This window comes from Paralichthys olivaceus, chromosome 20, assembly GCF_024713975.1.
Source record: "Paralichthys olivaceus isolate ysfri-2021 chromosome 20, ASM2471397v2, whole genome shotgun sequence".
Lineage (NCBI taxonomy): Eukaryota > Metazoa > Chordata > Actinopteri > Pleuronectiformes > Paralichthyidae > Paralichthys > Paralichthys olivaceus.
Window position 1 is genome coordinate 18,161,891 of NC_091112.1, and position 14,854 is coordinate 18,176,744.

The following is a 14,854-nucleotide window of genomic DNA, read 5'->3' on the forward strand; positions in this document are numbered from 1 at the left end:
GGTGCTGATGGTTGCCTGATGGATGACTGTCCTCCTGCACTGGAATAAACAGGAAGCACCACTGTCCACCAGGGAGGGAAGTCACACTCACCCTGGAGTTCCCTTCTTTGCATTACTTCTAGTTTATTCTCCCTCTAAAAACCTCCTTTTTCTTCATCCTTAAACCTCAAAGCCTTTTAACCCCAATCTAAAAACACCTCTACAATGAAAGATATTTATGCAGCTGTTTGATCATGTTCCCAAGTCAAAAACAACACTGTGAGATAATACTGTGAAGTGGATTGCATACATTAAACTTAAGCCAACACTCAACATGACTTTGCCTGTTCTTTGTGTTACTGCATCTGTATGAAAGGATGGATGTAAAGTGCTTGAGAGCTTAGGACGAGCAGGACGAGACTGAGAGGAGAGCTTAAAGAAACAGAAGAAAAAAACTGAAGGGCATAAACAGGGGGTCTTTCGCACTAGGCTCATTGGGGGCAGGTTCAATATTGAGACAGAAAGCTTTATAAACAGAGAAGAAAGAGGAAGAGTAGGATGTGTGGTTATAGGGAGTCCCCAGGAAACAAAATGACAACAAGTATTTTGCTCTACAGTCTCAGAGAAACAGAATCACAGTCAGTCAGTCCAAGGGTAAAGCCCACCAGCAGCCTGACCCAGAGGGTGAGCTTTCCAGTTAATATGTTTATCCAAATCCATGGACCAGGGTTCACCCTGGCACCCAGCTCTGGTTGCTGTGAGCTTGTGGAGGGCAAGCAAATGCCCCTAAGCTCATGCCCATCCCCATGCCCACACCTTGGGACAGAGAGCCATCAAAGTTAAAGTCCATGCTCTCATTTTCCATAAAGTCATTGAGCAGGATGGAGTCTACATCACAGTCCAGGCTATTAGGTATGTTCTCCATCTCCAGGTTGGCAGCCATTCGACTGTGAGAGTTGTGCTGCTGTCCCTGGTAACCAGCATTCCCCTGCTGGTGGTTGTTGTGGTAGTAGCCATGCCAGGAGTTGGTCATACCCTGATGGTGAGCTCCTGGGTATGGTTGATGACGGGGGTGAGGCGCAGATGCCAGGCGACAGGGATCCTGGGGAACGTCCATAACCCCAGCAGGGTTGGGGGGCAGGGATGGCGATGTTGGAAGGTGGGGTCTGGGCCCATAGTGGTTGGAGGTTTTGAGACTATAGGGCTGCAGGATGTCAGTGCTAACCCGTGGGGAGAGAGCCTGTGGGGGAGGACCACCGGGCATGGGGTTGTGGGTGTGCATGTGACTCTGGCTGGAGCGAGGGTTGTGATCATGGCTGGGGTTAACTTTATTCCTGTGACCATGCTCATGATAGTCATGGGTATGGTGGGGCTTGTGGCTGTGGCTGTATTCGAGGCTGGCTTGGTGTTTGTGACCCTGATTGTGGTTCTGATGGTGGGTTGTGTTCTGATCATGGACTGAGCCATGGCCATTGTGTAGACTGGAATTGTGAGGATGCTCTTGGCTGTGATTGTGGCTGCGATTCTGATTGTGGTTGTGCTGGTTGTGAACACCATTGGTTCCCTGTGTTATTAGTGTAAGTGTTTCCCGTCCTTGGCCTAGTACTGTGTCTTTGTTACAGTATGAAGGACCCCCGGTGAGTAGACTCTGCAGGGCGTTGTTCTCTGAGTAGCCTCTCATTGGGCGCTGGAAGCTGACTGGCTTGTTCTCCTGGATGGTTTCCATGGGAGTGTGATGCCTGAGCATCCCCAGGGAAGGCTGTCCATACATGGGCCCGCAGTAAGAACCCTCCGCCTTGGGTCCAGGCACATAGGGATAACCGTTGCATTTGATTGGTGGTGGCTGGGGGTAGCCACTCTCATCGAGACTGATAGCACCAGTCAGATCAGTCAGCTGGGGCAGCTCCACAGTGGGGCAGTGCCCCCCAGTGCCTAGGGCTGGGGAACGGGTGCTGGTAGGGCTGGGGTACAATCTAGGGGAAGCTGAACAGGACAACCCACCCTCCTCTGGTTCATCTGCCTCTGCCTCAGCCAAGATCGGGGACAGACAGCCACTCAACGTGGAGGCAGAGGAGGAGGTGCGGGAATGGAGATCCGTCCAGGTGTCATACTCCTCACCCCCAATGCCCACACCTCCTTTACCTGCTGGACTGCCATGCTCTGGGGAGCCTTGCAATGCTGGTCCACCCCCCTGACCTTGTCCCCTTCCAAGGCCTATAGCCCCTGCTCTCTTCCGGCTGATGCGACCTTTAGTCTTCAGGTAGCGAGTCCCATTGTCTACAGAGGCTGCACGTCGTCTGGGTCCTTTTCCCATCTTCCCACCCTCTGGGTTCAGCATCCACCAAGAACTCTTCCCTGTCCCTTCATTTTGCACCCGTATGAAGCGACTGTGTAGTGACAGGTTGTGTCTGATCGAGTTCTGCAACAAGAGAGAAAATTGGGAAAGAAGAGTGGGGGGGGGGGAGAGAGAAGAAAAGAGATTAACATTAACACCCAAGGGAACATTTAGGGTTAAATAATCATTTCTTGAGAACACAAAGTCATTTCAAATTATGGCAAAACTATCAGGGCTGCATGGCAAGTGAGAAAAAGATGGATAAAGAAAGAGAGGGAGATGGAGGGGAGAGCAAAGAGGACAGGGAGAGTAAAGGATCCAATCGATACCTCCCCTGACCAACCTCTCCTCTCCACACGCGCTCACTGAGTCATAATATGGACATGGGTGCAGCCTCCACATCAAACCATCACCAAGGTTACAGAAATGAATCACGCGAGGCAACCCAATCACAGACAGCCTGTATCGATTGCAGGGCCTCCAAATATGAGAGCCTGAGATCCAGCCAGACACAGGGAGGGAGGGTTGGAGTGAGGGGGGGGGCTGATTTGGCAGGAGAAGCTCTGGAAGAGCACCAGAATGAAAAAAGAAACACTCATACACAGGCCTGGAATAAGATAGAGGGAGAGTAAACAGGGGGAGGCAGGGAGGGAGGGACATGCTCATTTAACCTCTTTTAAAAATCATGGCACAATCAACATAACTGTAGGCAATGGTGGCGTTATGATGAAGTCTTCCTTCGAGTAGCTTTGAAGGGGGGGGCGGGCGGGCGGATGTGGCAGTTGTGGGCGAACGTAGAATGGGTGTTGGTAAGGGGGGGGTGGGTGGGGGGCTAGGATAAGCCTCTCCAGACCCCTGTTTAAGTGTCTGAGTGACGGCTGTATAGTTAATCCAAGGCTCTGCAGCAGCATTTGAAGCTAGTGCCAACCTGGAGTGAGTTGATGAGATCTAAGCCTGCCTAAAGGAGAGCTTAGCAGGGATACACATCATCTCAGCTGGCCAAGTTAGTTTAAGTACAGCATGTTCATCCAAATCTTTCCTGTTTGTGTCATTATTCACACTCTCTCCAGCCTTCCTCCCTTTGCTTTCTCAACCTCACTTTCTTTTCCTCCGTTTTACCCTTTTACTTTTTGTTTTTTTTGCTCTTTTGGGACAAACCCAGCACCCCCCCCAGCAGCCCACAACTTCTACCCCATGCACACAATCGCTCACTTTTTCTTTTTCCTCCCTTGAGATATCTATCTATTTCTGCCTTGTTTATTACCTGCACATAGCTCACAATCTCTGTCTCCCGATATCTCGAGCCATTCTCTATCTTCATTCACCCCCCGCCTCCTGTCCAATTTTCCTGCTCTCAGCCCCATTCATCTCCCTCTCTGAGTCCCAGCATCTCTTGATCACGACATTGCTCATTCTCTCCCTCTCACCACATCCATCCTCTCATCACCTTACACAACTTCCATCCTTCCCCCCCTCCTATCGTTCTTTCATTCAGTCATTCATTCATTCACACTGAAAGATGGGCAAATATCAGACAGAAAAAAACAGCAGGAGATGCAAATCTGTGTTCAGTAGGGGGCCAGCTTACATTTCACCCTTCAGCACAATCTATACAGTCAGCATATGTATCCCCCCACCACTCCTTATTTCGGCAGCATACAGAGCCGCATGGCTGAGAACCGGACAGCCAGCTGAAAGAGGTGATGGCTCTTTGTTGTTGCAGCTTAATATGAAAAGCACAGCATCAACAACAGCAGGTAATGGGTTTCTGGCAAAATGTTTACAGGGGGAATTCAGCTTTAAGTGGGTTTCAGATCAGTCTGGTATCTCGCTACTACTCTCATTCATGTAGAAAAGCCCCCTCCACATGCACCCATCCCCTCAGCATGACTCCTAACAGGTAATTTCATCCCATCCTCTATTCAAATCACACTGCTTTGGCTAGAAGGCTCTTCAGAGACGTGGAAATTGGATAGGAAGGAGAGGTGGGGTTTTTTTCTATGACTGTTCAGAAGGGGTCCTCTCCAAAAAACCAGGTCGGCAAAATTGCACATGCTCAATGTTTGACGAGGAAATACACAGACTTCACTTCTCAGCTGTGCCACGCCACGGAGCACAGACTTAATCAAAGCCAAATTGAACGATGACGCTGTGTGAAAGAGGCCGCCAGTGGAGGCGACCTGCATCAGGTGATCTGAGAGCGGCACCCTGACAGGTGCCTCCTCAATGTGACGGCTCTGGCTGGGCGTAGCCATGGCAACTGAGTAAACCAAAAGAGGGAGAAATGAAGAGAGTGGAGGTGATGGTGGGGGAAGAGATGGGAGTGTGGGAGGGGAGGGCTGATGCTGTTTGATGCTGCAGGCAACTCCAAACAGCCTTTTATCTGAGTCTGTCAGATTCCTGCTTCCAATCCACCAGGGAGGCTCAATCACCAGTAGTCCCAATGCCTCACTACCTGTACCAAGCTGTGATTAGCAGCCGTGTGCTTGTGTGTGTGTGTGTGTGTGTGTGTGTGTGTGTGTGTGTGTGTGTGTGTGTAAGAGAGAGAGAGAGAGCTTCTTTACAACTAACAGAGCAACAATTATACCACAACTGCTGTTCCTTCACCTGCTGATACAAAATAAAGAATAAAACCTGGCATATCTCTGCATTAGTGTATAATAACATGAAACTTATGGGTTTTTTTGGGCTTTGATGGAAATGTCTGTTCTGAAACCATTCATACTCTAAATGTAGTGCTGATACTCACCCCCTAATCTTACAATTTCTATGCCTAAACATGATTTCCAATTGTCCGCCCCCTTATCTGAACACAGGAGTGCAATAAGGCTCCAATGAATCATTAACTAATTAGCAAAAGACATATGAATCCGATCACACATATGAATATGTATGATCATTTTGGACGATGTAGCTGGTGTTGCTGTTGTAGTATATGGCATTATACCAATAATTTTCTAGCTAGTTTAAATCTGTGAGGACAGCCACATTAACTGAAATACCCCTCTCTTCTCACTCCACTAGAGGCATCTGTCAGGCAAATTAATGATGATTGTGCTCTAACTATAATTATAAGGAAACCTGATTAAGGAACAAGGCTGGGTTAAAAAAATTTAATGTGGCATGGTCAGTGTGCCGTATTATGGATGGCCTGTAAAAGAAAACTGCTGTGGAACCACCTTAAACAATTAAAGCTAAATCCTGCTTGTAAGCTTAGTGTTGCTAGTTGGCAAATAAGCCAATAAACATATTGATGACGCCATTGCATTGAATTGGAATCTTGCCTGGTGTCAGCCAATTTTAGTCATTCGCGTCTATCATACTGTCTGTGCTTGAACCTCTTGTCAATTATGAAACAGTGACTGAAACAAAGTGAAATAAAATGACAAGGTAACATCTGCATGTGAACGCCACCCTGATGACTCCAAACACTCATCAGGCTGATCAGTGTAGCTTCGGTCAATCACATTGAGTTCAGCTGACCAATGATCTGTCACTGGCTCAGTCAAGTCAGTCAATGGTAAGGTTCTCTTTCTCTATACTCACCAGCCCAGCTGTTGTTCAGCCTAAATGATTGAAACTCGCAATAAGCACTTCGTAGCCAAAATACGTGTATCTTATTCTTGATTTATTAATGGTATTATGGATTTTTAGAATGTCTCTAGTTTCAGTGGTATGCTGAACTTAATATAGTTGACACTATGAACTCACTGAAAATAAGTTTCAAACAACATTTTATAAGCAATTAATTTAGTTATAATGCAACTGTCTCTTTGGCTTATTCCTCCCAATAAAAACAAAAGCATTAGTGACAAAGAGCAGCAGTGGGAGCTATGTGGCGGTTAGATGGGTCAACAATTCGTAGGACACCAGAAATTACTGTTATGCCATTTTCTACAGACAGTCGGCCTCTTTTAACCAGGACCACAATTTCTCCCTAACCTACAAAGTAGTTCTTATAACCATGACAACAAACATTCCAAAACCTTAACGAAGCTGCCATTTTAACCCAAACCAACAATCAGTCAGCGACCATAACCCTGTAGTTTTGTCCCTAAACCTAACCAAACCATAGTGGCAGCAAATGCTTCTATTTCTGCTATGGTTTAAAGGCACAGACATGAGATATTGTCCTGTCAGCACTAATGCAAATAAGGAAAAATTATGTATGTAAATATATGTTTCATTGTGCGGGGGTGACCCATGGAATCTGGAGCACCGATTGGTAAAAAGAGCCTGTGGCAACTGTGGTGAGAGCTGAGGAAACAATTAGCCACAATAAGCTGGTAAAGATGTACTGTACTCATTAGCAAACAGCCAATAACAGCAAGTTTAATAAATGAACCTAATAGACCAAATAAACACATACAAGGATGTTGTTATTCTCTACAGTGTTTGACTATAAACAACATACACAGTGTTTTGTGGCGAAGTGCAACAATAAAGAAGACACAGCAACTTCTGAACTAACAGAAGGAAGCAACTAAATCGGCCAAAAATAAAGCCTGGAGCAGCTACATGAGGATTTCAGGCTCCACAAAGTCACATCAGCTATTCTAATTCTGGTTAGAGGAGTGAGACCAATCACACACTTGTTTCATCATCGCAGTGTATGTGGAAAACTAATTCTCAATTCAACAAAGTAGTAATAAACAACATCTTATCTTGTCTACCATATAGAAGACGCATTGGGGAGCTCATTGATGAAAACATCTACTCCAGTGCTGTTTATAAATATGTTTCTCCATAATAAGCATTTGGGGTATTGGGGTGTAGGTTCAGTGATAAAAGTGCTGGATGTCCTCACAGAGTTTAATCATAATTCCTCTATGACAACTTGAGTTATGGCCAATATCTTGTCAAGCCTCTTTCTTTGTTAGGTTTGATTGATTGATGGCAGCCATGTTTAATCAACTTGCAGCTTTCTAATAGAATTGTCAATTTCAGTCCAACAAGACTGTATACCAAATTTCAAGTTGATAGAGTCAGAATTCAAAATGTCTATGCCATTTTCATGCAATGCTAAATTAAAGAAAAACAATGCTGGCTTTTATTGTCCAAGAGGCTTTTTTTCCAAGCACATTGAGTTAAACATTTTAATTCCTTTCCAAAATTGTAGTTTTAAGGTTTGATTCCAGTGTCATCATCTGTTCCTGTTTTATTTTTTGTTATTTGGCCAACTTTCATCTTACTAGCTCTTTCCAGCTCACAGCTATTTCAACCACTGTGGCAGAAAACAAATAATAAATTCAAGAAAGCTCATAAATCAGCTTGACTTTGTTGCAGGATTGGAACGTCACATGTAATGTGGACACTCCAGGTTATTATAGCAATTAAAAGCCATGTCGCAGGAGATGTCACAGATTAACACAGTGTTTGCCACAGTGGAGGAGCCGCTCAGTGAAATCCTGCAGCATAGTCTTTGGATGGAGTGAAACCTGTGTCCTCTCAGCCCTCAATGGCACAGCGCTGCTCGTCTGTGCTTCAGTGTATATATTAACTTGTCAGAAAGACTGATTCTGAAGTGGAGAAGCCTGTTCCCACTGCTCTCAGCCTTTTACCTTTCTGCTAATGCAGGAGAAGATGGACTGTTGCAGTGAAAACGGTGACGAGACCTGGCCTCACATCCACCCTGCTCCTCTACAGGGAACCAACTGCTCTGTATCCTGCTCTACTGCTGTATTTCATACATAAGTACTGACTGAGTATGATCTTGACACAGTGCTGCTTTTACCGAGTCTGGGGATCGTCAGTCCAGTGGTTAGCTAATGGCCCGAGGACACTGATCTGTCAACACACTGAATTCTTACAGATTTTTAAAAAGGCCAGGAAAAATGTATGTACAGATGATTTCAATAAAGCAAACGATCCTTACACAACTGAATAAAGAATGTATGATAAATAAAAACTTTGATGGGAGGAAGATGCATCATTAATCCCAAAATGAAATTACATCCTCTGTCCAATCACATCTTTAGGATCAGGGCCATGGGCAGAGTATCATTAGTGACATCACCTATAAGAGAGCACTGCCACTCTTGCAGTTTGTCCCGGTAAGCACATAAAGTTACTATTCCTGAGGAGAGCTAAAAGTCTGGAACCTTAAGCATGTTAAAGTGTGTAGAGTGACTATAATATTCATAATTATGTTTTCATTAGTGTTTGAAACTAAGAAGCATTGTGTTTTCATTAGAATGTCCCCTATATATTTACATGAGGAGCAGGTCTTCTTTTAAATATTCCACTATGCGTTAGGATCATGTTTCTATAGAAACCCAGAAATGACAAACACTAACTCTGGTGAGGGATTTTTACCTGAAGGCCACCATAGGTTCCACACATTTGGAAGGAGAGGCTGAAGGAGGTGGTTGGCTGGTTGGTTGCAAATGGAAAAATGATAAATTATGCCACTAAATCCCACACAACAGGTCTCTTGTAACAGTGTTCTGAAACGTATCGCTTAGTTGTGCATTCAGAACAAAGTAACAGTAAGCTACAAAAAATTGTTCCAGGATAAAATATTCTCCCTTTACAGACTTAAAGGTCACTGTTAAAGGTTTGTGGTTTGTTTCTTCATGACCACATTGTCAGACAATGTGTCATCAGTGCAATTCATAAATGTCCCTTGAATGGAAATAAACATAAAATGGAAAATAAACATAATGCAAATTCAGAATCTCAGAAATAAAATATAAAACTATATTTCAAAAGAAAACTTCACTTAAAATTGAAAGACTCTTTTTTGACATTTAACATTTTGTGATGTGACATTAATAACCAGACACTTGCTGCCAGTTTAAACATTCAGACACATTTTAGATTAGAAAAAAAACTTCTTTTCTTTCCATGTTTGTGACGGCAGCAGCAGCCTCAGAGTCCTGCCTGTTCCAGCCACAGGCCCGGCAGAGGACAAGCAGGCCTCCTGCAGCTCTGACAGTGGACTCTCTACAGTACACACCCTGTAATTATTATTATTATCATTCACTGCAATTATGTGTCAGCCAATGAAAGAAACTGACACTTAGAGATGGAGAAAAGTCTGAAAACTGACAGAAAAAACATCAACAGTTGGGTTTGTTCTCTTTTCCCTGTCACTCATGTTCCCATCATGTCTGAGCTGTGACTTCTTCTAACAGCCGTAACCAGCACTCATCGGTTTTTACTGCTTTTATCTGTGCATCTGGTTTTCTGTCACAGCCTGTAATTCTTGTCTCAATGAAAAGTTAAAGTTAGCGCCTGAATGTCATGTAAGAGGTCCTCTGTGACAACATTCAAATCTGAATGTAATGCAAGAACATTACAGATCATTATCTCATCTTTCACTGTGTTTACACATATACTGGTTTATTAATAGTAAATATAAAATATATTACTGTATAAGCATAAAACTACACTTTTGCTACATTTGAGGAATCCGATGTTAAAGGTAAAAGGTGTAGAATTCAGTGACATCTATTGGTGAAGTTGCATGTTGCAGCTGAATACCGCTAACCTCACCGTCCTCTTCACAACACGAAAGAGAACATGTGGTAGCCTTCAGTTGTCATCTAAACTCAAAAGGATTTAAAAGCATGTAATAAACAAAGCACCCAATGTAAATATAAAGTATTTAAATATAACAGGCTTTTTTAGTGTAAAGAAAACAACAATTACATTTTTTTTGATGAAACACACTGATGAAAACATCACTAGGATTATTTTATATTCAATTTCTGCCAATAGATCCCTTTCACCTAAATCACTGAACCTTTAAGTATAATTTAATGCTACAAAAAATAGTGTGTCTGATTTAATATTAAAGTTATCACTTGCGGTAATTATTATAATTTTTCTATTTAAATAAAGCATAATTTCTGGTAAAAAGAACTTTCCTCAAATACAAAATGAGCTCTGTCATGTGAAAATAGGTTGGGATTGCCAGATTGCCATTAATTAAATATGGATGATGTGCTATGCTACCATTAATGTACCCTTCACATTGTTCATCCATATCCATGTTTTGCACAGCCCACTCTAGATGAGCAGACAGAACTGATGGAGGTCCTGCAGCCACAGCTTCACTCTCAACAAACGTCAAATTTCTCAGCTGTGCCGGGTCCCTGTTGTGTCTGCTGCTGTGAACCAGTCAGACCTTTAGTAGAAGATTATTTCAGCACATACCTCTGGACCCTAGCCTCCACAAAGAGGCTGAATTTCTTTGTCATAATCATTGATTTTTCCATCTTCTCCAACCAATTAACGTTCGACTTAACTAATTGCACATGAGCAGTTATCATATGTTTGATGTTTTGACAAGGATATGTCAAAGTCCATATCTCCTTTATTACTTTTTCCACTCCTTCCAGAGCCACATAAAATAGTACACAACTGTCTTACTCATTGTGATGATTAAAAGAAATTTCATTTTGTGTGTGTCCTCTTGTACAATGAACGCACAAAGTAACATGTGGGGACATGCGTTCTTTGTTTCAGAATGTGATGAATCTGTGTCAGAGTGTGAGAGTCTGACTTCCCTCTATGACTGTACATTACATCAAACTATTAGTGGCTGGTGTTTGCAACCCCCACCCCCACCCCTTCAGTATATTTGTACTGAGATCCTGTCTCCAAACTCCTTTTTAAATGATCACTAACTGTGTGTCACATTGTGTTCTCATCCTCTTTTTCAAAATAGCAAAGTCAAAGTTACTTGATAATCATTATTTTAACCCCATTGACCCCCCTTTTTTTTTATAACGAGTTAGCAAGCTAACACTAATTACATCTTTTGCAAATTATCCAGTTTGTTGCATAGCAACAAGAATGATTGAACCCATTGCACCCTTTTCCCTCTTGCTGTCTCTCTGTTAGCAGCGATTCTCCAGCAACACAGCTTTGTGACAGTGCAGAGAAAAGCCTTCACATTAATTCTACAGAACAACTTGTATCAACATATCTCTGGACAGACTTACAACAAAAATAAGCATTTCAGTTCAAAGACCAGACGACAACAGTCCGTCTATAACAGTGGTGAGTGCTCTCCACATTAATTTGACATTCAGTAAGTTTAAACTTGTGTGCTGCTTCTTTAGCCTTTATCAGGGTGGTCCCGCCTAGCAGCATCGAGGCACATTACTCTGCTGGTCAACAGGAGATTTTGCTCCTCTGCTCTTTTCTAATCATTCTGATCAGTTACAGCCTCTGTCACTAACAAAAACTGATAACCACATGTATTTAGTTATAAATCGTTGGTGTCGTATCATGAATCCAGATCGTTCCGGTAACTTTAACCCTGATGTTCTGATCCTGAAGCAGCGGTGGTTATAATTATGCAGCGGCGGGATGTCTCTAAAAAGATTAGACAGGAAACATGGATCGATTATGTTCTGTCTCAGTCGTCCACGTTCACATCGCGATGCATCTAAGCATAGAGACATTTCCACACCTCTAGTTCAGACACTACTGTACACACACTATATTCAAACAAATGCCACAATATATACAGTATTTCACAACTTGACACATGTTCACCTCGATGTGCACACACACACAGACTCACACACATCGCCCCCCCACCCACCCCAAACTGGCAATCATGCTTAATCCCTCTCCAGCCTGAGTAATCCCCGACAATCCAAGGCTAATCCTGGTTAATTCTGGGCACTCCTCAGCTGGGTTTCACCCTGAAACCACAGAGGCAGGGTGGGGATTGGTCGGATCATGGCGACTGAGGGTGGGCGCGGTGTTGGTAGACATAATTGGTCGGACAGTTATTGGGAGCCTAGAAAAACAAGCACAGGTTTCCAAAGGCCTTCAAAATAAATCTGGATTGACCTCGTCCACGTCACATCACAGCCTTACTGTTGTCCCTGCTCCTGGTAGAAAACATGTTTTTCAGCAGAGTACTGTGTGTTTGCGTGTCCACGCTCTTACAAGGCTGTGGTGCTTTGTCTGACTGCTATGAGAACCTGGGAAACAGATTAAACCTTCTTTTTTTTAATTTAAAGGAAAATAAATAGCTCAAATAAAAACACAAGCTGGATAGACAGTATGAGCCATTGCTCCGTTGTTAAGGGGCTTCTGAGAAGTCATTAGCCTCTATTCAATCAGCTCTACCTACCGAAGCCCTTAGCTCAATTCTTCTTAGCGGCTATCGATCCTGATTCCAAAATGAAGCACTTAAGACGCCTTGATCAAGCTGCTCCTTAATCTAGCGTTAAGGAGATTGAGACCTTTTCACCTCCTGTCTCAGACGTATTACTTTGGCACAGGGGTACAGTGACAGTCAAAGCACACTCCACACTCAAAGCCTCACTTTGGGTTTTATAGTCTGTTTAAGCCCCTTTGGTGCAGAGCAGGCAGCAGGGACACTCTTACTCTCTGCCATTTTGAAAAAGCTGTCAATATACACAAAGCCAAGAGTGTTAATGAAGCAATATGTCATTGACTGGGGATGGATGGGGAGGCTTTGTTAAAAACAAGGAGGCCTCTGGTATTTGCAGGCCCAACTGTGCCTGCTGGACTCAGTTTACACATGCAAACTGCAGGATGTGTGCACTGGAACTGTTGATATACTCACGAGAGCGTAAAAGCAGAAGCAAAGAGGAAACTGATTTACCTTCTGCTGCAGCTCTGTCAGCAGTGAGACGGGAAACAGGTTGCAGAGGAGTTCTGCTCCTGGACATTTTTACAGGCTGCTTTTACCTCTTGATCCACACCGGAGATACGTCTCTTAGAAGGGATTCTTTAGAGGTTTCAGTGGAACATCATGTAGTGGATTTTTTAGTGCTTTCAGCTTCACATTTTAAGGAGCCCACCTCTAATTTATGATGCATTCCGAGGCATATTCAAGAGGAGGGTCGCGTTTTAAATTCCGCGCAGCACTCCATTAGATGTGGTCCGGCACAATTTCGCAGAGCGTGGTGGGGATTTGTTCTTAGCCGCCTTGTCGAGAAGTAGTGGGACGAGGCAAAGCTGTTTTCTCTCCTTGCTCAACCATTATTTATTAATCCATTTCACACAGCCAGGAGTCATTATGCACGGTCCTGTCAATGGGTATCTCTCTATGCCGCACATTTATTTGATAATAAGCAGGAGTGGGGGAGAAGATAAAAGCACTGACTGCGCTCATTGTGGAGCGTTTTCTGCAGGCGGGGAGACTTAAATGAGAGCAGCCAGGCTCTGTGTGGGAATGGGTCTCGTCTGCTAAGCCTGTCTGGAGGCAATCGATGGAAATTAGTCAACGCTAAAGATTCACTTCCTGTGACTGATGTCACAGGCAGCGCTTGTCTCTTTGAAGGGAAATAAAGAAGTGGGAGGCTGAGGGATTAATGGGGTTGGAGAAGGTGTGAGCATGCAGAGTTTGGTTGGGAGCTAAGCTGGGGGAAATGCTTTCCTTTTGGTGGACTGCAGGACAATAATAGGCCACAGCATCCAGACAAATAGTGTAGCTATAGGGACAATAACGAGACAAAATAACATGGTTGTAAATAAGGCCAGCAAAGGGCACAGACCAATCATTTACAATAAATATGTGCAGTCACATAGTCACAACCATGGTTGTACTGCAACTTTAAAACATCACGACAGTGTGGAAAGTTGCAAGCAATGAAATACTTAAGTTGTAAACGTTACTGAGATGCTTTTTTGCTCTACTAGATGCATCAGAAAATGGCTCTTTAGACATGTACGACATAGTAGATCATTTAAAAGCAAATGAAGAAACGCTTAATAAGATATGTGTTTTGGCATTCTGAAAGTGAGGAATATTTTGAGGGGAAAGACTTAAGGTTAAAAATCAACAAAGAACTTTTGCCACAGAACAAGTTCAGAAATACATTTGTAAAGTATTTTTAATCTGTGGTTCTTTAAATCATGATGGTGTTAAGAGAACCCCAAACCTCATCAAAACAATGCTCTTTTCATGCGTGAAGTCGTATGATAGTGTTTCTAGTACTAAAGCAGCAGTTTCAGGTGTACACTGGCAGTAGCTGTGACAGCATGATCAGAGTTAGTGTCTCCAGCAGTTGTACTGAGGCCGCCTCCTGAAAGGTGCACCAGTTAGCTTCTCCTCAAAGTACAGCTGAGGGACTTGAGCCAGCCCTTGGGCGACAGAAGGCCTTTCACTCCCTCCTTACTCCCTGTGGAGCTCCAAAAGCTCAGGGAGGAGAGCCAGGGAGCGAGGCATCGTCTGGGGCTAACCTGAGAAAGGTAGACGAGGAGTGAGCCTGAGGGGCCAGGGGCGGACAGCAAGCCCAGTCCCCAGCGGAGGGGCCTCTAATTGGAGCTGCCGAGGCAGCCTCTCCCTCTGCGGATGGACATAAGGAGTGAGTGAAGGCGGAGAGCCCGGGGGCGGGAGGAGAGGGCAGATAAAAATAGAGTTGGCAGATTAACGAGCATCTGAAAGCAGGGCAGGGGATCGGAAAATCCTCCCTGCGTGCCAGAGATGCCCGGTCCTCAGGCCACAGTCATCACTGTAGAGACTGATGGACCCAGAGTGTACACGACTGGTGCATCCTTCCTGTTGGCTTTCCTTACATCACGATCACCGGGAGGGGAAGA

At 44.0% G+C, this 14,854-nt stretch overlaps 1 protein-coding gene across 1 annotated transcript in view; it reads right to left on the reverse strand.

The window, feature by feature from the left end:
- Positions 1 to 266: 266 nt before the first annotated feature.
- foxo6b (forkhead box O6 b) overlaps positions 267 to 14,854 on the reverse strand; it is a 41,963-nt gene continuing 27,375 nt past the window's right edge. The window contains exon 2 of the mRNA XM_020090711.2: positions 267 to 2,398. Within this exon, the coding sequence (XP_019946270.1) occupies positions 710 to 2,398 (1,689 nt within the window). The 3' untranslated portion in view covers positions 267 to 709. The remainder of the gene's footprint in view (positions 2,399 to 14,854) is intronic.